Here is a 24,233-nt window from a genome sequence, read left to right on the forward strand (position 1 = left end):
AGCACAGCATGGTGAAATACACACGCGTGTAGGTTTTGTGTCCGTATCCTGAAGGAAATCTGTAGTTTAGCAAGGTTGTTTTAAGGAGCATGAGGCTGGGTCTGCACCAATAGCTTCATCATTAAGAACAAATTTTCTCTCTGCATCAGGACACTGAGGGGCTTACTCAGAGTCTCTAAGGGGTTTGGTGACTAAAATCCTGCCCCACTTTTTGAGGAAGTGCATGCCCCTACTGTTGTTGTCTGGACCCAAGGAAACAGCGTGGGTTCCTGTAATCCTGAGAGAATGGTCTGCACTAACAGTGAGTAATGGAGGGTGGAAGCAGGCCCTGGAGAGAAATACAAGTCCTTTCCTATTGACTTCACCCTCTCCAGGGAATTTTCCTCCTCTGGAGGCTTCTCTGCATGAAAAGCCATAATGATTTTTCCCCTAAATTGTTTAGAAATAAATTCCCCAGACAGGCTGCTAAGGTACAACGTAAAATCTGTAGAGAACTACCAAAGACCTTGGAGAATTTCTGAGTGTAAATATTTCCCTGGAGTCTCAGAAATTACTAGTCTCCTCTAGGGTCACCATGAAGTGCAGACAGTGGGGTTGGTTTGATCAGTAGCATTTTGAGTTGTGGGGCTGAAATTATCTAGTTTCTTATATGTTTCCATTTAAATTGTGGAAAAGCTCTATTATCCAATTAACTTCTCCATAATTACTATTATAATATTACTGTTGTTTGTAAAATATGGTTAAAATAACTAATTTGCAGAAGTCAGCAGGAAAAATAAGTTATTAAGTTGACTCTCTTTTGGTTCTATTGTAAAAGCAAAGAGGAATAAAAATTTCAAATGTCTTCCATTATTGCAATTAACAACCGAACATATATTAGTTATGTTTCTGTGTTTGTTAAGAGTGTTGGCCCCTTGGAGAATGTTTAAAAAGCTCGCTTACAAACACACCACTTAAAGAAGTGGGGTCTTAGGATATGGTCACTGGGCATATCAGTAAGCAAGAAGCCAAGGAGTAAGTTGAGATTTGTAGAGCTGTGTTTGGAACAGCCTAGTTCTGATGGGGAACCAAAGGGGGAATTTGTTGTTGTTCAGTCACTTGGTTGTGTCTGACTAATTTGCAACCCTGTGGACCGCAGCAAGCCAGGCTTCCCTGTCCTTCACTATCTCCCTGAGTCTGCTCAAACTCATGTCCACTGAGTTGATGACGCCATCCAACCATCTCATCCTCTGTCACCCCTTCTCCTCCTGCCTTCAATATTTCCCAGCATCAGGGTCTTTTCCAGTGAGTCAGTTCTTTGCATCAGGTAGCCAAAGTATTGGAGCTTCAGCTCAACATCAGTACTTCCAATGAATATTCAGGATTAATTTCCTTTACAACTGACTGGTTTGATCTCCTTGCAGTCCAAGGGACTCTGAAGAGTCTTCTCCAGCACCACTGTTCAAAAGCATGAATTATTTGGCACTCAGCCTTCTTTATGGTTAAACTCTCACATCCATACATGACTATTGGAAAACCATAGCTTTGACTATATGAACCTTTGTTGGCAAAGTGATATCTTTCTTTTTTTAATACACTGCCTAGATTTGTCATAGCTTTTCTTCCAAGGAGCAAGTGTCTTATAATTTCATGGCTGTAGTCACTGTCCACAGTGATTTTGGAGCCCAAGAAAATAAAGTCTGTCACTGTTTCCATTGTTTCACCATCTATTTGCCATGAAGTGATGGGACTGGATTCCATGATCTTAGTTTTTTGAATGTTGAGTTTTTAGCCAGCTTTTTCAGTCTTCTCTTTCATCTTCATCAAGAGGCTCTTTACTTTAGTTCCTCTTCACTCTCTGCCATAAGGGTGGTGTCATCTGCATATCTGAGGTTATTGATATTTCTCCTGGCAATCTTGATTCCAGTTTGAGCTTCATCTAGCCCTGCATTTCGCATTACACTTGTGTCTGTGATCCACTTTGAGTTAATTTTTGTGAAGAATATATGGTCTGTGTCTAGGTTCATTTTTCTGCATGCGGATGTCCAGTTGTTCTGGCACCATTTGCTGAAAAGACTATCTTTTCTTTATTGTATTGCCTTTGCTCCTTTGCCACAGATCAGTTGACTATACATAGTTTTTCTTTTTTTTTTTTTCCCTGTTTTGTTTGCTTGTTTGTCTTTTGGCCATAGCACACAGCTGGTGGGACCTTAGTCCCCCAACCAGGGATCAAACCCCAGGCCCTGGCAGTGAAAGCACAAGTCCCAACCACTGGACCACCAAGGAATTCCCTGTCAGTTGACTATATTCATGTGGGTATGTTTCTGTCTCTCTATTCTGTTCCATTGATCTGTTTGTTAATTTTTCCCCAAATATCACACTGTCTTGATTGCTATAGCTTTATAGTAAGTCTTAAAGTCGGGTGCTGTCAGTCCTCAAACTTTGTTCTTCTTCAATATCATGTTGGCCATTCTACGTCTTTTAGCTCTCCATGTCACTTTAGAATAAGTTTTTTGACATCCACAGAATAACCTGCTGAGATTTTGATTGGGATTGTGTTGATTCTATAGATCAAGTTGAGAAGAACTGACATCTTGGAAACACTGAGTCTTTCTCTCCATGAACATGGAATGTCTATTTAGCTCGTCTTTGATTTTTTTAATGTTTGACTGACTGTGTTGGGTCTTCCTTGCTGCACAGGCTTTTCTCTGATTGTGGAGAGCGCGGCTCCTCTTTAGTTACGGCGTGTGGGCTTCTCTCACTGCAGTCGCTGCTGCTCCGGGCTCCAGGGCACAGGCTCAATGGTTGTGCCGTAGGCACTTAGTTGCTCCTACCTCTGCTTTATTGACTGCTAAAGCCTTTGACTGTGTGGATCACAACAAACTGTGGAGAATTCCTCAAGAGATGGGAACACCAGGCCACTTGACCTGCCTCTTGAGAAATCTGTATGCAGTTCAGGAAGCAACAGTTAGAACTGGACATGGAACAACAGACTGGTTCCAAATTGGGAAAGGAGTACATCAAGGCTGTATATTGTCACCCTGCTTATTTAACTTATATGCAGAGTACATCATGAGAAACACTGGGCTGGATGAAGCACAAGCTAGAATCAAGGTTGCCGGGAGAAATATCAATAACCTCAGATATGCAGATGACACCACCCTTATGGCAGAAAGCAAAGAACTAAAGAGTCTCTTGATGAAAGTGAAAGAGGAGGGTGAAAAAGTTGGCTTAAAGCTCAACATTCAGAAAACTAAGATCAGGGCATCTGGTCCCATCACTTCATGGGTAATAGATGGGGAAACAGTGGAAACAGTAACAGACTTTATTTTGGAGGTGGGGGGGGCTCCAAAATCACTGCAGATGGTGACTGCAGCCATGAACTTAAGACACTTGCTCCTTGGAAGAAAAGTTATGACCAACCTAGGCAGCATATTAAAAAGCAGAGACATTACTTTGCCAACAAAAGTCCGTCCAGTCAAAGCTATGGTTTTTCAAGTAGTCATGTGTGGATGTGAGAATTGGACTATAAAGAAAGCTCAGCACCGAAGAATTGATGGTTTTGCACTGTGGTTTTGGAGAAGACTCTTGAGAGTCCCTTGGACAGCAAGGAGATCCAACCAGTCCATCCTAAAGGAAATCAGTCTTGAATATTCATCGGAAGGACTGATGCTGAAGCTGAAACTCCAATATTTTGGCCACCAGATGCAAAGAACTGACTCATTGGAAAAGACCCTGGTGCTGGGAAATATTGAAGGCAGGAGGAGAAGGGGATGACAGAGGATGAGATGGTTGGATGGCATCACCAACTCAATGGACATGAGTTTGAGGAAACTCCTGGAGTTGGTGATGGACAGGAAGGCCTGGCGTGCTGCAGTCCATGAAAGTCACAAAGAATGGGACACAACTGAGCAACTGAACCAAACTGAACCACATGTGGGATCTTCCTGGGCTAGAGATAGAACCAGTGTCCCATGTATTGCAAGGAGGATTCTTACCCACTGGACCACCACGGAAGCCCCTCGTGTAGATCTTGTACATGTTTTGTTAGATTTATACCTAAGTATTTTATTTTGGGAGTGCTAAGCTAAGTGGTATTGTGTTTTTAATTTCAAATTCCACTTGTTCATTAGTGCTATATGGGAAAGAGATTAATTTCTATATATTAACCTTGTATCCTGCAACCTTGCTATAATTGTCTTTCTGTCCGAGGAGTTTGGGGACTGATTTTTAACATAGTTAATTGTGTCATCTTTGAACAAAGGAAGTTTTATTTCTTTCATCTCAATCTGTATATTTTTGATTTCCTTGTCTTTTCACATTAGCTGGAACTTCCAGTGTGGCGTTGAAAGGTGGTAAGGAGAGGGGACATCCTCATCTTGTTCCTCATCTTAGTGGGAAAGTTTCCAGTTTCTCAGTGTTAAGTGTAATGTGGTAAAGAACCAGCCTGCCAGTGCAGGAGACTTAAGAGATGCAGGCTTGATCCTTGGAGGAGGTCATGGCAATCCACTCCAGTTTTCTTGCCTGAGGAGCCTGGCAGGCTGCAGTCCATAGGGTTGCAAAGAGTCGGAGATGACTGAAGCGAATTAGCACGCATGCATGTAGGATTTTTGTTAGATATTCTTTATCGATTCATTGTTTACCAAAGGCTTATTAATTTTTTAATCATCTACAGGTATTGGATTTTGTCACATGTCTTTTCTGCATCTACTGATAAGATCCTGAGATTTTTCTTCTTTAGCCTATTTATGCGATGGATTGCATTAAAATTTTTCTTGTTTTGGCTATGCTGGTTGTTCATTGCTATTCTCGGGCTTTGTCTAGTTGTGGCAAGCAGGAGCCACTCTTCCTTACGGTGCTCGGGCTTCTCGCTGCAGTAGCTTTTCTTGCTGCCGAGCGTGGGCTCTAGGGTGCTCGGGCCTCGGTGCTTTCGGCTCTCGGGCTCCAGAGTGCCGGCCCAGTAGTGACGCATGGGCTCAGTTGCTCCTCAGCATGCAGGATCGTCCTGGAACAGGGACTGGACCTGTGTCCCCTGCACTGTACGACCAGGAAAATCTTACCTTAACTGACTTTTGATTGTTGAACCAGACTTACGTATGTAGGTTAAATTCCACTTCGTTGTGGTGTATAATTTTTTTATACTCAATCGGATTTGACTTGCAATACTTTGCTGAGGATTTTGGCGTTTATGTTCGTCAGAGATATTGGTCTGCAGTTTTTGTGTAGTGTTTTTGTGTGTATGGGTCTTCTTTAGGGTAACATTGCACTCACAGGATGACTTAGAATGAGTTAGGAAGTATTCCCTCAGCTTCTGTGTCCCAGAAGGGATAGTAAAGAATTGGAATAATTTTTTCCTTAAATATTTAGTAGAATTCACCAGTGAGCATACCAAGGCCCCAAAATATATTTTAGTAGCTTTTTTTAAATTTAAACATTTCATTTTAAGATAATTGTGATTTATATACAATTGTAAGAAGTAATACAGAGAGATATGTACCCTTTATCTAGTTTTCCCTAGTGGGAACATCTTGCAAAACTTTAGTACAGTATCACAGCCAGGATGGTGACATTGACACAGTCAAGATGCAGAATTCTGTCACCTCAAGGCTCCCTCCAGTCCCTCTCTGTATTCACACCCACCTCCCTCCTATTCCCACCCCCTCCCAGACCTTGGCAACCACTAGTATGTTCTCCATTTCTGTACTTTAGTCGCTTCAAGAATGTTATATAAGTGGAGTCACACAATATGAAACTCAGAAGAATTCTCTAGACATGCACCAGGTTGTTGTGAGTCTTAATAACCTGTTCCTTTTCATTGCTGAGCTGTTTCTAGTTTTTGGCTGTTATGAATAAACTACTGTGAATATTTGTGTGTGAGTTCTTGTGTAAAGGTAAGTCTTCATTTGTCTGGGGTAAATGCTTGGGAGTGCAAAGGTTGGGTTGGATGGTTGTGGCATGTTTGATTTTTAAAGACGTGATCAGCGCTCTTCCCGAGCAGCTGAATCATATTACTTTTTCAGCAGCGGTGTGAGTCATCCACTTTCTCTGCATCCTTACCAGCAGTTGGCGCTGTCACTGTTCCTTCAGCCGTTCTAATGGGTGTTTAGTGACACTTGGTTGTGGTTTTAATGTGCAGCCCCCTAAACATTAATTATGCTGAAAATCTCTTCCGGTGCTTTTTTTCCATCTCTGTAAGCTGTTCGGTGAAGCGTCTGTTCATGTATTGTGCTCACTTTAACTGGATTTCTTGCTGAGCTTCGAGAGTCCTTTATATGTTTTAGAACCCAGCCCTTGGTAGGATATGTGGTTTGCAAATATTTTCTCCCCATCCTTACCTTGTTTTCATGCTCTTTCTTGATGAGCACCGTGTTGTCTGTGTATCGATTCAGGGACAGTCGACCTCTTCCCACTGCTGAGGAGGCAAGAAGGGACCAGGTCTCCACACTGTGTCATCCCTGGGCCCTGATTTCCCTGCTGACTTTGAGTCTCCTGGTGTTTGTTTTATGTATAATGTCCAGGGCTTTTCACTGTACTGACAGGGGAATGAGAGAAAATACACCTACTTTCAAAAGGGCAAGTCAGCAAACATCACATTTTAAGCTTAGATCAGAGATGGTCAAGCTTTCTGCTTTCTAGAGCCTTCTTTGTTGTTACCACAGATAAAATAGGGTTAAATCCAGACTTTAAAGTGGACCACTAGTATCTCTCTCTTTTTTGCAATGTGTTAAAAACAAAAGTTGAGTTATATGTTAGAACGTTATGAGCTGCGATTCTTGTCATCTTTCTGAGACTTCACCACCCTACCCCGAGGCCTGCCTTAGCCTCCCAGTACCTCTCTCCCCTCCTCTCAGGCATCACCTTCTCCTCCGCTTTCTCCTCCCTCCTGGAGGAGCTCCCCAGGGAGGCAGACTCGCCCTTCCTCAGCCTGGTCTCCGTCTCGGCCACCTCACCCCACGCCGAGTGCGGCCGAGCAGCATGGCTCTGTGCAGATGGCGGGGAGGCCCCCTGTCCCTGGACTTGGATCACAGCCCTCGGCGTTCATGACCGCTCCTGGCGGGACAGACAGCCTCGCCGAAAATCTCCCCATGCTCTCCTCTTCCACCTCTCAGCTGGGCCCCGGGGTGGCTCTCAGGTCTGTCTGTAAATTCTCCACTTCCTCTGGGGTCTGGTGAACTCTTCTCCTTGGAAATACTGGCCATGATTGGCAACTGATTTACCGGGCATGGCCATGGCCAGCTCCAGCCACGTTCTCTCCGGGAAGTGAAGCGTCTCATCCACAGCCTTCCTCCGAGCAGGGCCATCGCTTGTGACCAGCAGGTGGCACACAGCTGCTCCCCGCCCCTCGCCTCTTGCTGCCGCCGTCTCTCCCACTCCATTTACACCTAGACGGGGGAGAGGTTTGGAGCAGGTGGGGCGGAGGGGCTGAGGTCGCAGAGCTCGTCTGGAGCCCACACGGCTGCACCCGCACCGAGGCCCGAGAGGCTCTCCTGCCCGCCAGGCGCGGCCCCGGCTCGCCTCTGCTCCTCCGGCAAGGGTGGTTTCCGGAGGCGGTTCCAGCGTGCTGAGGAGAGACGGCCGCAGACAGAACTCCGACCGGGGCGGCGCCACACTCGCTGGGCCTGCCCACAGCCCTGCTCGGGGAGGATGACCAGGAAGGCGTCCTGGGGGAGGCCACTAGAGAGCGGGACCGTGTGGGATGTGTAGGGAGGGGTTTACCAGGCACCGGCAGGGAGGCGTGCAGAGGTTCTAGGTGAGAGAGACTGGGCCAGGGGCTGCAGCTGGCAGGATCTGGGGCTCGGGCACAAGGAGGCCAGCAGAGCAGGCCGGGTGGTGCCCAGTGTGGAGGGAAGGGGGCACAGCCAGAGGCAGGGCGGGCAGACTGCAGGCGGGTGCGGGAGCAGCGTGAATGAGGGATGTGTGGTCCCCACCAGCCGCTGATGCCGGGCGCTTGTGAGGCGTTCAGGCTGTGCGCATCTGGTCCTCCTGAGTCAGCGCTCTGGGCAGGGGCCTGGCCCCCCAACTCTGACAGGGCTTCTGGGGATGCTGGGGCCCCCGCGAGTCTGGGGGAATTAGAGCAACACAGAAGAGCAAGCTGAGGACGGTGAGGGCGGGAGGCAGACGGCCTGGCGCCCGTGGGACCTCGGGTGGCACTCCTGCAGCCTGAGCGGGGATGGCCCACCCGGGCGTGCGCAGGGCTCGTGCCAGGAGGAAGAGTGGCAGGGGGCAGGAGGGAGAGTTCTGAGTCACAAGGAGAGGAGGACGGGCTGCGCTCCCACCAGCGGGCCTCGGAGAACCAACCAGTGTCTACTTCGTCCTGGAAGCGGGTGGTCAGCGCCACGCTTGGCCACGTACTGCAGTCACCTGGGGAGCATGGGGACACGGTGGGCACCGGACTGACTCAGGGGTCTGCGGGGCACCTGGGCCCCAGGGGTGAGAGGCGCTGCTGGGGCGGACATCGCGGGAAGACCACCCCGCTTCCTCCTCAGGTCTGCTCGGGCTCCTGAGAAAGAGCCCACGAGCTGTCACTGAACGACTGTCTGGCTTCTCGTCTCACCTGTTTCCTTTCTGGGTCTTCAGTAGGAAGACCAAGGTTTCTACCCTTAGTCCCCATGTGCTGTCCTTAACTCAGCATTAACCCAGCACATCCCTGACCCAAAGGAAAGTTAGTTTTTCTGACAGTTACCTCCTAACCCAGCCACATGTTTAACGCTCTGTGTTAATCCCCACCTCACCGTGGCCCCCGCGCTGCTGTTCCTCACCACGCTTCACCTCCACGAGCCCCTCACATCCACCTTCACTTCACTCCTCATCCCTCAAGGTCAGGGTTGCTTTAGGCCATTTCCCCCCATCTCCCCCTATCAGCTCCATGAGGCCAGGGTTCTGTCTGCCTGTGGTTCTGTCTCAGAAACAAACTTAGCTTCATAGTTATCTTTGACTCAGCTTCATATTAAGACAACTTTGTTCCCTAAACATGAGTGACAAGAATAGGTTTCTCACAAGTGCTCGGGGCTGGTGCCCTGGGATGACCCCGAGGGACGGGATGGGGAGGGAGGCGGGAGGGGGGTTTCAGGATGGGGAACACATGTAAATCCATGGCTGATTCATGTTAATGTATGGCAAAAACCACTACAATACTGAAAAGTAAGTAGCCTCCAACTAATAAAAATAAATGGAAAAAAAAAAAAAAGAATAGGTGTCTCAGAGATACTCTAGATAGTGGAATTTGAGGGTAAAGGTTTTATCTAATACCCGTGATTATAAACAACCATCACCTTTTAAAAACACACTGGTGGCCGTGGTGACAAGACAGACACCTGGAAGAAAATGATAATCACAAGCCATTGCTGTTGTTTTTTTTTATTTTGCCACTCAAACTTATGACCAAGGGGGAAAAATCTGAAATGGTAAGGACACAGCTTCAGGGCAGTGGGGACGGGGTGGTTGCCACATGATGGGCATCCTCTTCGAGCACGACCGCGAATGACAACGGGGAGCCCGACACCCCGGGAGCCTGCTCAGGACTGCTCGGCGTCTTCTGCGGACTCTGCCGTGGGGAGACCGGGCAGGCGCTCCAGGGCCCCAGCGTCTGCAGGCGGAAGGGCCACACTCACAGATTCCCCCGCATCAACCCCAGAATCAGGCACGCATCACACTTAACCCCCACACTGGGTATGCATTTAGGTGATAAAAATCAGTGTCCCCTAAGGAAAGGAGTTCCGCGTTGCAACATTCCAAACAGAACAGATAAACCCGTAAGTGTCAGTCTGCCCTTGCTGGAGAAGTCACCACTTTTCTCCACAGAGGTCTCCCCAGAAGCTCCACTGGGCTCTTGTTTCTGAGGTTTCTAAGTCCTTCTCCCACAGTCCCGCTGCCCATGGATGGTTCTGAGGGAAAGCCGCAAGCTTAAATCTCCCCCCAACTCCTCCCCCGCTAAGCCCCCCACTAAAGGCTGTGGAGCCTGAGAGCAAGTGGATCAAGACCAAACCCAGAAATCGTCTTCACTCTTCCAACCAGACAAAACTGTGACATCCCTGGTGTCTCCCTTGGAGCCTCGGAGTGGCCCGCGTCCCGCTGTGTCCCCAGGCCACCTCCCGGCGGGGACCCGTCAGAGCCCCTTCCACAGGGAGGCTTTGATTAAGGCCCGACTCTCACTGGGGCATGAGCGGCAGTCACGCGCACAGACGTGCTGAGGTCGGATGGGCCACGGGGAGGCTCCCTCGTCTGCAGTGTCCACGGACGAGCCTAGATCCCAGGCTGCAGAGCCGTGGGGGTCAAACGCAGCCTGCCCCCCAGGAGACTGCAGGGGGGTGAAAGTGCAACCAGGACCCTGGGTTCCAGGCGGTCTGCAGAGAGCCTGGCTGTGTCAGTGACTGCGGCCCCACGGGGAGGGCCCCGTCCAGGAGTCTGGGTCGGCAGCATGAATGAACCCGGCCCCCCTGCGGCTGGTCCCAGCCCCGGCCTTGTCACCCCTCCGCCAGCGTGACCAGGTGTGGGGTGGACCTGGCTCCTCCCCGGGAGAAGGCCATGGAATCCTTTCTCCACAGGCTTCCAAGAGGTGGGGTTTCCCCTTGGTGGTACCTCACGTACCTTTGAGATGCAAGAAAGTCAGAAACTCGATTATCGTGCGCACGACGTCGTTCTCCGCCAGCGGTCTATCAAAGCTTCCTGGAAACCAGAGGGGGCAGTGTTGACGACCGTGGTGCCCGTCCTAGACCTGGGCACCTGGGGGCGTCACCAGGACGCCCCTCCCTCCCCCCCAGAGCCCGGTTCAGCGCAGGGGAGGCCCTGAGACCCCGCAGCCGCCCCAGGATCTCACTCTCAGGTTTGGGGCACCTCGTTCTGGCGGCTGACAGATCTTGCTGGGCCCAGCTCAGGCTCGGCTGTGGACCCAGGGTGGCAGGAGACCAATACCCCCGGTGCCCTGCGTGCCCTGGGATCAAAGTCCTCTCACCTGGCCTGGCTTCGTCTTCAGGCTTGAGCTCCCGCTTGCCGGCGAGGCCATGCTTGTCAAGAAGTGACCTGTGGTTATTGATGGCATCTGTCGGCAAGTCAGAGAGGAAGGCCCCTGAGAGTTGTCGCCACGACAGGACATGCGCTGCGTTCCGCCCCCAAGCAACACAACCAGACTGCACAAACCGAGCCAGCCAGGGGCGCCGGGGAAGAGGGAGGGCTGTTCTCCGGGAACCAGAGGAGGGGACTCACGCCAGCGCCAGGGCACCGCTCTCACCCAGGGGCAGCGGGCCCTCAGAGCGGGGGGAGCCGCCGGTCCAGAGGGGGCCAGCATGTGGCTAGTGGGGGGCACGGGCTCCAGGCCTGGTCAGCAGGGGTGTGCCGACGGCGCCCCGGGGGGGGCTGGCATTTGAACTGGGTGCCTCCCAGGCAGAGGACAGGGGCTGGGGTCCTATGTCCCTGAAAACAGGGGCAGGGGGAGCCACAGGCTTTGTCCTTCTGATGAAAGCAGACTTTATCTCACTAAGACCACTGGCTGCTGTGAGGAGATGGACTGGAGCCAGGGAGGGAGAGGCAGGAGGAGGAGGAGGGAGGGAGGTGGAGTGTGTGCGTGTGTGTGCGTGAGTCTACACGTGGGTGAGTGTGCACATGCATGCATGCTGGCTGGAGTGAAAAGCGGGAATGGAGATTGCAAGCAGAGAGATCCCCTAAGAAAGTATTGGACGGAGTTCCCTGGTAGGCCAGCGGTTAGGACTTTGCAGTTTCACGGCTGAAAGCCCGGGTTCAATCCCTGGTTGGGGAACTCAGATCTCATAAACTGCAGAGTGTGGCCAAAAAGATAAAGCACAATAAAAAGAACTGGAAAGAATGAATGAGGACTCTGCGCCAAGCGGCCTGCAGTGAAGGGAAGGACCTGACCTGGGGCTGTTCGGGGCAAAGGAAAAGACCTGGCCCATGGTTTCTGGCTGCCCGGCCTGATGCGCCAGATCGCCTCCAAGCCTGGGCAAGAGCAAACTGATTCATCTTCCCACAGGCAGAGTCCTCGGCCTTCGGCGTGGAGGGATGACAAGCACCCGGTACTTCAGGAGGCCGCTGGCTGCCTCCAGGCTCAGACCGTCCTCGGCAGCAAGCACAGTCTCCTGTTGCCGTTTTCTACGCTGACGACAGAAGCCGGGAGCACAGTGTGACATCGTAAGGGATTCTGACAAACAGCTAGTCTAGGTGGACAGCTTCTGCTGATCCGACTTGATGGTGAAAAACAGCTTGTTTTCTGACTCAGGATTTTCTGGCTTATGGGATGTTAGCTCCTCAGCCAGGGACCAAACCCAGGGCTCCGGCAGTGAAGGCGTGGCGTCCTAACCACCGGACAACCAGGGGAGTCCCCAGATGCCCTTGATAAATACATTTTCAACACAGGCTCCTCCTTTCTTTGGGGCCAGAAGCACCAGAGATGAGGGGCTTTCTTGGGAGGAAGGGACTCCGGGCTGCAGAGGGCTCAGGAAAACTCGTGAGTTGGTGTCCCGCAGGCAAGACCACTCCACCCACAGTGCCCAGACCCCTGGGGACTGGCCGCTGCTTTTGTTCCGAGACCAGAGGTGCCCAGGGGACCCTGCCTGTGGCCCCATCTTGTTTTTATTTCTGTCTCTGTGTTTCTCAAAGCCCAGCTCTCAGGAACCCTGCAGGTGATCAGATAACCAACCACGTGCAGTGGAAGAAGCGTCTGTACTTAAACTCGGGGGTTAAAAACTAAAAGCAGCTTCCCAGGGTCACTTAAATGGGGACGGCTCTTTCCAATGACTCTGGAAGGATTGGGACATGAGCTATCTGCTGTTTTCCTCCTTTCCTGTGGGAAAACAGAAAATAAACAGAGGATTTTCTTCAAGGCTGATGGCTGTCCCCAACGAAACCATGCCTGCAAATCTGAAAGTAGGGGCGGGCTGGGATGGGAAGTGAAAGGTCTCCCCTCACCCCTCCTTGAGGACAAAACCTGAAGGGATCACTGCGGACAGGGGACTTGCAGGAAGCGGAGTGGGGGCGGGTGGGCGAGGGGTCCGGAGTGTCCCCTTGAGCGCCTGGAGGCAAGCCACTTCCCACCTCTGCCGCTCCCCACGCCCACTGAGGAATTCCATGGCAGCGAGCCGGTCACTGAGCCCCGGGGTCTGTGTGCTTGCCCGTAAACGCAGCAGTCGAACTGGGGGTCTCTGAAGGCCCCCACGGGTTTACTCCCACTGGAGTCTGCATCCTGAACGGAGTCAAATTACTCACACCAAGTGCAGGCGATTCACATCAAAGACAAGAGCCTGAGGGTCAGTCACCCCGCAGGACGGCTCCAGGAACAGATTCGGAGCAGAAAGAGAACCCTCGACATTCAGTCTTGGCCTCTTGTCAAGGAATGGATGGAGCATCCAGGGAGAGACAGAGGGACCCGAGAGAGGGCCCAGAACAGAGCCCCAAGGAGTGTCTGCCTTCTGAAATACTCACCCGGGGAGGCCTGAACAGGGGCTGAGGCTGGGAATCCCAGAGGAAGGCGAGGCCTCGGAAGGGCCTGGGTCTATCCCTTCAGTGAAACCTACAGAGAAACCCACCCTGCCTCAAAGTCTCAGGGAAAACTCCCCTGCGTCCCTTTATCTGACTCGCAGTGGAATATCAAGGGCTCAGAGCAATGACGGGCGACCCCCACATTTCAGGAAGAGCAGGGTCAGCACCAAGGCCGCAGCCAGCTCGACCAAAGCAAATTTGCCGGAGATGCCGGCCCGGCCTCACTCACGTGGTCCGAGAAGGTAGCCAGCGCTGTTCAGGGTCCAGCCTCTCTTCTCCTTCACCTTAAACGGGAGGGCAGGGGTCAGAGGGCAAGCATCCTGCCTGGTACAGCCTGTGAAGGCTCAAAGAAGCCCCCAGCGGCAGCTTCTGATCCTATGAGCCACCATGACAGCCTGTGAAGTTAGCATCTACTTCAAATAGCCACCCGGCTTCAATGATGAAGACACTTGACTCTTTCATAGAACAAGCTAAGAGATGCAAACTGTTAAAGCAAGAGCTTTAAATGAAATTAGAAAGACATTAAGTGAAATTCACCCAGACTTTCCAGGCAGGATACAGGAATTAGAATAATGCGTGTACTTTGGGAAACTGCAAGACATTCCAGACTTGCACCCCAGTAAGCTATGCTCGCCAGGAAAACAGCACTACCTGCGTTAGCAAAGAATTCCTTTAGAGTTACAGACTCAGTGCTCCCACTGGCTTTTAAATGATGCTGAAGACACGTGTTGATAAAACCAGTTGGCAAACGGGGTAACTGACGCTCTACTGAACTTAACCAAATGGGGTTCGCCCCTCACTAGTCTGAGGCGCTAACCTCCGGGTTCGCAGGGTCCACATTTAGTGGCCCACAGCCAGGGGCTCTTTGTACTGGGAGAGGCGGCTGTCTGGAGCATCTCCTCGGAAACCCCCGCGCCCACCGCCCCCCCGCCCCCCGCCCCGATCTGCTCTGAGGACTGGCCCCTCCCCGCCGCGCCCGCCGCCCCCCACCCCGCCCGGCCCCCGCCTCGACTCCCCAGCCTTCCGACGCCCCCACACCCCCTCCCACCCGGAGGCAAAATCGATGGCTCTCTCTGTTCCCAGCACTCCCACCCCCGGTCTGGTTCTGATGAGGTCGCCCCCCTTTGCCGAGAAGGAGACTCGGCTTGGGGGGCGTTTGCCCCCGCCCTGCGCTTACCGGTGACCCGAGGCCCAGGGTGGCTGAAAGGGCCGCGGCGAGGAGCAGGGAGGCGAGCAGGAGGACGGAGCCTCTGGGCATCTACAAGGGAAGGGGCGGTGGGCGGCGGCGGGGGGAGACCGGCCTCCCTCCCCAGGGCGCACGTCGGGCGGGGCTCGGGGCCCCCACCCACCCCTGCAGGTGCGGGAGGGGCAGCCAGGAGCCAGGGTGCCCAGGAGAGAGCCCGGCCAGGGGAGGAGGCGACGCGCCGGCCCCGGGGAAGGTCCACCGGCAGGCGGGCGCTGTGGAGAGGGGAACGCGGAGGAAAAAGTGGGGTGAGCTCGGGGGCGCGGTACCTTGAGCGGGGCCCGGAGGGTCGGGGGATGTCTGCGGGTCCTGGGGTGTCTACAGGTCCTGGGGTGTCGGCGGGGCCGCGCGTCCGTCGAGTCGGGTGGGGCAGGGCCGGGGACGCTCACCGCATGGCGCGGCCTCGGGGACGCAGAGGCTGGAAGCGCAGGGCGGCCGGGCTCCCTCGACGTGTCCGCGCCGGGAGCCGCCGCCGCCGCCGCTATTTATGCGGTGCATCCGGGAGCCGCTCCGCCGCGTCACCGGCTCCGCTCCCGCCTCCCGCGCCCTCGCCGGCCCGAGTGGGCGGGAGTGACCGGAACTCAGTCCCGGGGGGCCCTCGGAGCGCCCGCGGGGCGGGAGGGGCGCGCGGTGGTCCTGCCTTGCGGGTGGGGCTGGCGGGGACGGCGAGAAGCCCCCCGCACCCGGCGAAAGAGCCCCCATCGCCGCGAATGGAGAACCCCCAGCCCGCGGCGGAGACCCCACGCCTGTTAGCGCGACCCCCGGGCCAGGCGAGCGCCCCCTGAGCAGGGGACTCCGCAGCCGGAGACCCTCCCTCTGAGCTGGGCGCGGTCGCGGGGTCCTGGGCACCGCCGACCCCTCACGCTGTGCCCCCGTACACTGTTGCAGCGGCCGGATTACGGGTTCAGCCTCGGGAACCATCCGTAGGGGTCGGGGGGGACAGCAGCCCGCAGCCTGCCCGGCTTCCTCCTCCCGTGCCCGCTGGCCCTCCTACCGGGACCCTGGTCCCCCTTCTGGGCTGTGCTGAGTCGCTCAGTCGTGTCTGACTCTGCGACCCCATGGACTGTAGCCCCCCAGGCTCCTCTGTCCGTGGGATTTCCCAGGCAAGAAGACTGGAGTGGGTAGCCACTCTCTTCTCCAGGGGACCTTCCCAGCCCAGGGATCGAACCCTTGGCAAGTGGATTCTTTACCACTAGCTCCACCTGCAAGCCCCTCCTCTTTTTTCTAAAGGGAGGAGGATCCGCAAGCGCACTCAGGCTGTGGGTCTGGGGGGCTCTCAGGCCTTAGAGCTGAGGGCGCCCCCCTCCCCATCCCACTGCGCTGCGGGCCTGAAGGGGTACCCGCAGCCCTTCAGGACAACGCAGAGCTCTTGGGAGCAGGGTCAGGTAGTGGCTGAGCCTTTGAGGGCCTGGGTGGGGTGGGAGTCTGGAACCAGACCCGCCGAGGTTCCCAGAGGTGGCCAAGGGCTGGGTGGGCCGGCGGCCAACAGCTGGGTGAGGCTGCCCTGGACAGGTCGCCAAAGAGTCTCCTGGGAACAAGGCCGTCCGTGGCTCACTGCAGGATGCGCCTGAGCTTGGGCCAGCCCTCACTTGCAAAGACAGCTGGGGACCCACAGGAGGGGCGCCTCCAGGCTTCTGAGGAGGGACGAAGCCATCAGGAGAAAATTTGCCTGGGCCCCGCTCCCACCTGACTGGACACTACTGGCCTCTAAAGTCCTCAGCGGCGGCTGGCAGAGGCAGACAGAGGGGCCCCTGCTGGAAGGTGCCAGCCGGTGACCAAGCCGGTTGCCAGGAGGGTGCAGCCGTGTCCCCACCTGCCCAGCTGAATGTTAGGTTGATTGACTTAATTGAGGACTCTGGAGTGAACAGGATTCAGGAGAGAGAATCATGATGATGATACCCTATGTGTCACCTACATTTAGTCCCATGAACCTTAGTACTGAAAGCTCGGGCCACCTCCGGGGGAGCCATTTGCTTCTGCAGGGATGGAAAAGGACGCAGGGCACCTGAGGCCTCCAGTCCAGGCCAGCTGGCTGGTTAGGAAGGAGCAAAGCCCTAAGCTGGGGTGCTGAGTGCCCACCCTGGCTTACTGGAGGGTGGGGGGGTGACGCAGGGGGCACCTGGCTTGGTGAGTGGTCTCGGGGACACTCCTGGCTGAGATGAGGGCAATAGGGAAAGATGGGGTGTGTTCTCCAGGGCACAGCTGACTTCCAGTCGCTCCTATTTTGGCAGCCTGGGGTGGGAGGGGAGTAAGGTGCAGTCCTAAGTGGAATCACAGACTGATTTCGGAAGCCCCTGGTCAACCCAGTGTGTAGCAGTGGGCAGATGGACGGCTGAGATGCAGAAGAGCCGAGAGCAGCTTTCTGCGACTCGCCGGAGAAGAATGGGGTGCCCTCTCATCAGACAGACTGGGGAGCAGGCAGGGGCGCGGACAGGGGGGGTGCCACCGGCTACCTGAGAAATACCACCACTTCTCTACAATGACTGCTTTAGCAGGAGAGTCACGTGTCACTCATAATACTGGCTTTTCTTCCGAGAACAAATGCATCCTGGTGCACCAGACAAGTGGTTAATGTCAGCCTTCTCCTGGATTCCATGTTCAGCTAATCTTACCATCGACAAGAGCTTGAGGACCCTTCCGCTCTCAATTTACTTTGTTAAGGAACCTCTTCGTCTGTCTGAAGAAGCAGAAGTTCTAAACAGAAGTCCTGGGGTCCAGAATGCTCTGGCCACAGAGCCAGCATCCAGGTCCCTAAGTGGGAGAAGGTGGCCCCCCAGACAAGCAAGACACGAGTGAGCCCCTGTTGGTGATGCACTTCAGAGGGGCTGTCAGACTTTTTTATCCTGCCCCCAGAGCTTCCTGGAAGCCAAACCCTGATGCATGCTTGGGCCCCGGCCCTGGAGGAGGGCATGGCAACCCACTCCAGTATTCTTGCCTAGAGAATCCCACAGATAGAGGAGCCTTGTGGGCTACAAGTCTTCTGGGTCACAAAGAATCAGACACAACTTAAGCACTTAGCTTGCACACGGCTAGGGCAAAGAGCAGGGGCACTGGTAGATACAGCGAGAACATTTCAAAAAACCAAAAACCTGCCCTCTGGTCACTTTTTTCCACGTGTCTCAGGGAATATCATAAGCAGTCTTTACATGTGTTATGAATCCACTTAGAAGGCTGCGTGTATGCTCAGTCACTTCAGTCATGTCCAACTCTTTGCGACCCCATGGACTGTAGCCTGCCAGGCTCCTCTGTCCATGAGATTGTCCAGGCAAGAACACTGGAGTGGGCCATCATGCCCTCCTCCAGGGGATCTTCCCAACCCAGAATCGAACCCGCAACTCTTGCGTCTCTTGCATTGCAGGTGGATTCTTTACCCACTGAGCCACCTGGGAAGCTCTTAGCAAGTCTACATTAAATAATTAGACACGTGCTCTATACAAACATGGGTCCTCGCTCTGTCACTGATTCCACCTAGGGAAGACACCCACTGTCACTGCTTCTGGTGAGAGGACTGTACAAATCCTGGGTGTGCCTGGTGACCCCGGCCAGGAAGAGTTGGGTGGGCACCAGAAGCACGCAGACGCAGTGAGGCAGAAGTGAGGAGGGGTGCTCTGACTCCCCGGGACCAGCAGATGCGTTCAGACAGAGGAGGACCGCACCCCCAGATGGCAGGCGCCGGCTTCCGGGCACAGGCTGTGCCGGGCCCCACGGCCAGCATGGTAATGGGCTCTGTGAACTCAGCAGTGACCCAGTGGGATGCTGTCTGCTTGTCATCTTGAAGACAGCCTGGTGTGAGGCAGACAAAATGGGTCACCATTAGAGTAATGGAAATCAAGCAGAAAGCATAATTTTACCCCTGCATTGTGAGCTGGCCCATCTTCCCTTAGAAGCCCTGTCCACCACCAAAACTAGCCTGGGTCTGATGAGCAAGAAGGGGAAGAAGAGTCCAGAGAAAACCCAGGCTGCGATCCATCACCGGGTCTCATCTCTCCCTCATCCAGCCCGGGAGAGATGCTGCTTCCCCCAGCAGCACACTGGGATTGCAGCAGATGTCCCAGCCCTCATGGAGATTACAATCTAATGGGGAACCGAATGCACAGAAACAGTTGTATAAATAACTCCTCATGATCATGAGAAGGACATTCGGAGGGCCTCACCTGACAGGTGAGCAGGATTGGCCAGGTGGGACCCAGCACATTCTAGGTGAAAGGAATCCCATGGGTAGCCCTTTTTTGGTTCTTTTCCTTTCCTCCTTCCTGCTGCCTGGAATGTGAATGTGAGGGTTGGAACTGAGCAGCCATTTTGGACTAGAAGGTAATGACTTTGGAGGAACTGATTCTGAAGCAGCCTGGGCTGCTGACTTCCAGGCTTGTTTTGCTACAGAGAGAAACAAACTTCTTTTACTTAAGTTAAATGTTGTTTGGAGGATTTCTATTAACGTTATATGTAGTTGGAATGACTTTACTAATGTTTCACGCAAATGTTTCACGCAAAATAGTCAGCAAATGTTTAATGAATGAATTAATGAATACAAGTGAATGAGGGGATACACAACTTCAATGATGGTGAGGAACTAATGTTGGCAAGAGGGGCACGCAGAGGCAGCTTACAAGAGAAGATACTTTAGCCAGCTGATGCGAAGCACCTACTCATTGGGAAAGACCCTGATGCTGGGAAAGACTGAAGGCAGGAAGAGAAGGGGATGACAGAGGATGAGATGGTTGGATGGCATCACCAACTCAATGGACATGAGTTTGAGAAAACTCTGGGAGATGGTGAAGGACAGGGAAGCCTGGTGTGCTGCGGTCCATGGGGTCGCAAAGAGTCGAACATGACTGAGAACAAGAGAAGATGACAAAGAGGCACCGCCCGCTGATCCTGTGATGGTCTCAGTGTGCGTGTGTGTGTGGTCGCTCAGTCATGTCCAATTCTTTGCAACCCCATGGACTGTAGCTCACCAGGCTCCTCTGTCCATGGAATTCTCCAGGCAAGAATAGTGGAGTGGATAGTCATTCCCTTCTCAAGGGGACCTTCCCAACCCAGGGATTGAACCAGGTCTTTTGTATTGTAGGCAGATTCTTTATCATCTGAACCACCAGGGAAGCCCTCGATGGTCTCAATACTATTAAAGAAATGAGGAAATGGCTTGACCATCTAACCTTGGCTTTCATTTGACCCTGCAAGTGTCGTGCCCTTGAGCCTGCCCCTCTGTGGGTCCCAGTCCTACTCAACCTCCCGTAGTGGCACAGACATCATAAAAAAAAAAAAAAAAAATCCCAGTTGCTCCCTAAAGATAATAGCTTGCTAAGGATCTGGCTGAAGTGAAGGTTATTATAACTCTTCGAATGGCCTTTTGAGCGTATGTATTCAGCTCATCATATGTCTCCATTAAAGGACTCATGATATGTATGACGATTTGTGTACTTTGTCCACGGGAACAATCGGTGGGTTTTAGTAGGGTGTTGGCTGCGAAGAAGGGAGAGACAATGGAGAAGAAGAGGGATGAGAGGCCTGGAAACTTTGGGTGAAAGGATCCCCCCCTCCCTTTACCAGTTCTTGGGGGACCTCTCCTCCGAGAGTCACATCAGCCACAGTGAAGGCTGCGGAATGGGGTGTGTAATTATATGCAGTGCTGGTGGCCCACTGAAATCAGGGTTCTGAACCAGAGGAAGGAAGATTGGACGCTGGTCCTAGTGATCAGCGGGCTCAGCCTCAGGCAGGGCCCCAAGACAACAGTTCTCAAGGTGGCACGTTTTTGTAAGATTGAAATAAGCTATAAGCACAGCTTCCCCGGTGCTCAGACAGTAAAGAACCTGCCTGCAATGCAGGAGACCTGGGTTCGATCACTGGGTCAGGAAGATCCCCTGGAGGAGGGAATGGCAACCCACTCCAGTCTTCTTGCCTGGAGAATTCTAGGGACAGAGGAGCCTGGCGGGCTACAGTCCATGGGGCGCAAAGAGTGGGACACGATGGAGCGACTAACGTGCACATAAGCACGGTCAGCCCAGACCCGCGCCTTCCACATCTCTCCCTGCGCCGTGATGGCCCAGTGGAAAGTGGTGCCAGGGAGGCGGACGGCATTTCCGGGTTCTCAGGGGAGGTTGGACTGGGGGTTGCATTTAGTTGGGGTGCTGGTGGGAGGGAAGATTTTTCTGGCTCGTGGTGGGCGTACTTACAGTGGAGTGGATCCATCTCACGTACATTTACAACTGACTGGTCAGCCCTCCGAGTGTGGAATGGCTTCCAGGAATACCTGCGCCCACAATGTCCGCGCCGAGGTGTCAGATCAGTCCTACAGAGTTGCTGGTACATCTCCAGCAGCTGGGAGCTGGGGGTGGGACAAGATTGGGGTCACCAGGGGAAAAGACAGTGGCGTTTCAAGGCGCCGTCAGCTCTTGATCAGCCGCCACCCTCAGCCAGCATCTCAGGGGGCCATCGGAACCTCTCATTAGGTCCACAAGCCCACCAGCAGCACCCCCGACTCCATAACCCCCAGGGCTCAATGCTCCTGGGCAGGCTCAGCTCCGGGTGAGTGGAGCGGGGGCTTGATGTTTCCCAGGTGGTCCAGCTTGGGTCATCAGACAAGTCCTGGGCTCTGGGGTCTGAGCCATCCTTGCCTGCCACCTGCGCTTCCTGCTGCCGGGGTGCAGGCTTCCTCTTCCTAAGCCTGCCCTCGGCGTCTGCTCTCCCACAGCAACGCCCCATCTGCAGCCCGCTCCCCACTGCCCTTCCCCCACTCCCCTCCCCTGCCCCCTCCCCTCCCCTCCCCTCCTCCCCTCCCCTCGCCCCTCCCCTCCCCCTCCCTCCCGTCCCCACACACGCCCCTCCCAACCCCCTGCCTCCTCCCACCTAGGTCCACCCACCCAGCTCCGGCCCCTCCCACTCCTTTCTGTTCCCCACCATTCCTGCCCCTCCCACCCTGCCCCCTTCCCCCACCTCCTCCCCTCCCCCCCCCACCCCGAGGAGCTGCCCCAGGGAGTGCTGTTGCCAGTCAGAGGGCCAGCTCCCCTGGGCGTCGGGAATCCTCTCGCGCCCGGCCTGGGGTGACTCACCCGGGTGGTCTTTTCCGGGTGGCTCAGCCTGGAGGTGGGCTGGTGATTCAGCCGCAGGCCTGGGCAGCAGCACCTGTTTCCTGGCCCTGAGTCAGACCCGCGGCAGCACCCCCAGGGCCATGTGGGAGCCCGCCTGGCTAACGGGGTGGGGGGACCCAAAGGGAGGGGCGTTTCCATTCCAGGGGCCGAACTGTGGGGGCGGGGGAAGCAGCCACCCTGTGCCCCGCCCCCTTCTCAGGGACCCAGAACACTTCAGGGAAATTCAGAAGCCATGAGCATTTAAAACCTTTAGTTGTTAAAAAACAAAACAAAACCTTTAATTGAAGAACAAGCCATAGACACAAAGGTGCTCGGGTGTTGAGCTGGCTGAATGTGCACACGGATGCAACGTCCCCGCCCCGGGGCCCCAGGCGCCCCACCGCCCCCGGCCAGGGTGGCCGTTGCAGGCTTCCAGCATCAGTGACTCCACCTGTTTTAAACCCCGTGGAAATGGAGCGGCACGGCGGGACCCCTCTCCCATTCTGCCTGAGCGCCCTCAGAGTTGCCTTGTGTCCATGTAAGCACACAGCCTGCCAGAGGGTGGCAGCGTCCGGCCCACGGCGGGCTCACGGATGGACGGGAGCCGGGTCAGTCACTCGGGGGTGCTGGCCACTGTGACTGGCTTCACCGGGTTCACGGATGGACGGGAGCCGGGTCAGTCACTCGGGGGTGCTGGCCACTGTGACCGGCTTCACCGGTACGCCCAGTCCTCCGCAGCTTCACCCTCTCATCGGGATCAATGGGCAGCCCCTGCGGAAGGACCCCTGACCCTGGTGGTCTGGGGGAGGGGTGCTGGAGACACGGCCGGCCCCCCAGCATCCTGGAGCCCAGTTGGGTCAGGGCTGGACCGTGGCCCCGCCTTTGCTCCAGGTTCAGAGCCAACTAAGTACACACACGGAGGCCAGGACAGGGGCCGGACACCGGGTTCAAATCCTAGCTCGGGTTTGCAAGCCCTGCAGCCTTAATAAGTCGCCCACCCTCCCTGGGTCTCCATCTCCTGCCTGCAACCGCCCCATTTCACTCGGTCGCTGAGTGAGGCGGGAGGGGACACTGGTCAGCCAGCTGAGATCACTGATGCTGGCCAGTTACCTAGAACAGCTTGGAGTCAAGGGCAGGCTGGCCTTAGCTCCCTGGGGGGCACAGTCACAAATCACCCACAATCGGGTCACTTTTCAAAGTTTTACAGTAAGAAACACGAGTTCTGCCACCCACGCTTCTAGAAGAAACCTCTGCCAACGGGCGTGTGTGTTCTTCCAGGTGCTTCTGTGTTTTCACTGCAATGATATGTGTGATTGAAGAAGGAAAGGAAAAGATGGACCTGGAGATTGTCCGCTTGAGTGAAGTGGGTCCGACAGAGAAAGAGAAATATTGTATGATGCCACTTACACGCAGAATCTAAAAAGAAATGCTACAGATGATATTATTTCCAAAGCAGAAACAGATTCACAGACTTAGAGAATGAACTTACACTTACCAGAGCAGGGAAGGACGGGGGAAAGGATAGCTAGGCAGTTTGGGATAGACATGTACACACCACTCTATTTAAAATAGATAACCAAAAAATTAAAAAATGAAATGGCTTACCAACAAGGACCTACTGTATAACACAGGAAACTGCTCAAAATTATGTTGATGTTGTTGCTCAATATTAGGTAGCAGCCTAGATAGGGAAATAATTTAGAAAAGAATAGATGCATGTATGTGTATAACTAAATCACTTTGAGATCCACTTGAAATGATCACAGCATTGTTAAACAACTGGGCTCCAATATAAGATAAAACGTTGAAAAAAAAAAGAAAGAAAGCAAAGTGGAATTTTGCTCTGCTTGTTCTTCCATCTGCATCTGAGTTGGCTTTCCAGTCGAGGACCACCGCGTTCCTTCCACTGTGCCCGGCTCACCTTCCCAGGTTACAACATCCTGGCGTCCTTGTGCAGAGTCCTCCAGGATCAGGGGATGGAGTCTTAGCCCTGGGGACAGGGACACTGAACGTGGGCATCTCAACTTCTGTTAGATGCGCCCAGTGACCTTCTGGAAAGGGTGTCCCCATTCACAGTCCCCTGACACCCTCTGCCCTCTGCCCCAAACCCTGGCTGGTCCTATCACACGGTCAGATTTTGCCAGTCTGACAAGGGGACCTGCAGGAGTCTGCTGGGGCTGCAGAAACAAGCACCGACAAAGCAGCTTAAACAACAGCAATGCAACACCTACCCAGGTGGTGCTAGTGTAAAGAACCCACCTGCCAAGGCAAGAAACCTCAGAGATGCAGGTTCTATCCCTGGGCCGGGAAGATTCCCCTGGAGAAAGGAATGGCAATGCACTCCACTATTCTTGCCTGGAGAATCCCATTGACAGAGGAATCCCATGGACTATAGGGGAGGGACTATAGGATCCTACAGTCCATAGGATCGAAAAGAGTTGGACACAACTGAAGTG

At 54.0% G+C, this 24,233-nt stretch overlaps 1 protein-coding gene across 1 annotated transcript; it reads right to left on the reverse strand.

Annotated features, from left to right (window-relative positions):
* Nucleotides 1–9,331: 9,331 nt before the first annotated feature.
* Nucleotides 9,332–15,160, reverse strand: GAL (galanin and GMAP prepropeptide). The gene is made up of 6 exons (XM_061156360.1): nucleotides 14,980–15,160; nucleotides 14,645–14,725; nucleotides 13,697–13,751; nucleotides 10,931–11,017; nucleotides 10,567–10,644; nucleotides 9,332–9,565 (listed from the first exon to the last, which is right to left on the reverse strand). Exons 2-6 carry the CDS (start codon nucleotides 14,723–14,725, stop codon nucleotides 9,495–9,497), a joined length of 372 nt encoding a protein of 123 aa, XP_061012343.1. The 5' UTR covers nucleotides 14,980–15,160; the 3' UTR covers nucleotides 9,332–9,494.
* Between the last annotated feature and the right edge of the window lie 9,073 nt (nucleotides 15,161–24,233).

The sequence above is a fragment of the Dama dama genome, chromosome 2, assembly GCF_033118175.1.
Source record: "Dama dama isolate Ldn47 chromosome 2, ASM3311817v1, whole genome shotgun sequence".
NCBI classification, from domain to species: domain Eukaryota; kingdom Metazoa; phylum Chordata; class Mammalia; order Artiodactyla; family Cervidae; genus Dama; species Dama dama.

Bases quoted from the DNA above. Each gene is read 5' to 3' on its own strand.
- GAL (XM_061156360.1), bottom strand. From the start codon at position 14,725: ATGCCCAGAGGCTCCGTCCTCCTGCTCGCCTCCCTGCTCCTCGCCGCG. The intron at 13,752-14,644 runs GTAAGCGCAGGG...CTCCCGTTTAAG, and splicing joins CCCTGGGCCTCGGGTCACCG to GTGAAGGAGAAGAGAGGCTG. The intron at 9,566-10,566 runs GTACGTGAGGTA...TTCCGCCTGCAG, and splicing joins GACTTTCTTGCATCTCAAAG to ACGCTGGGGCCCTGGAGCGC.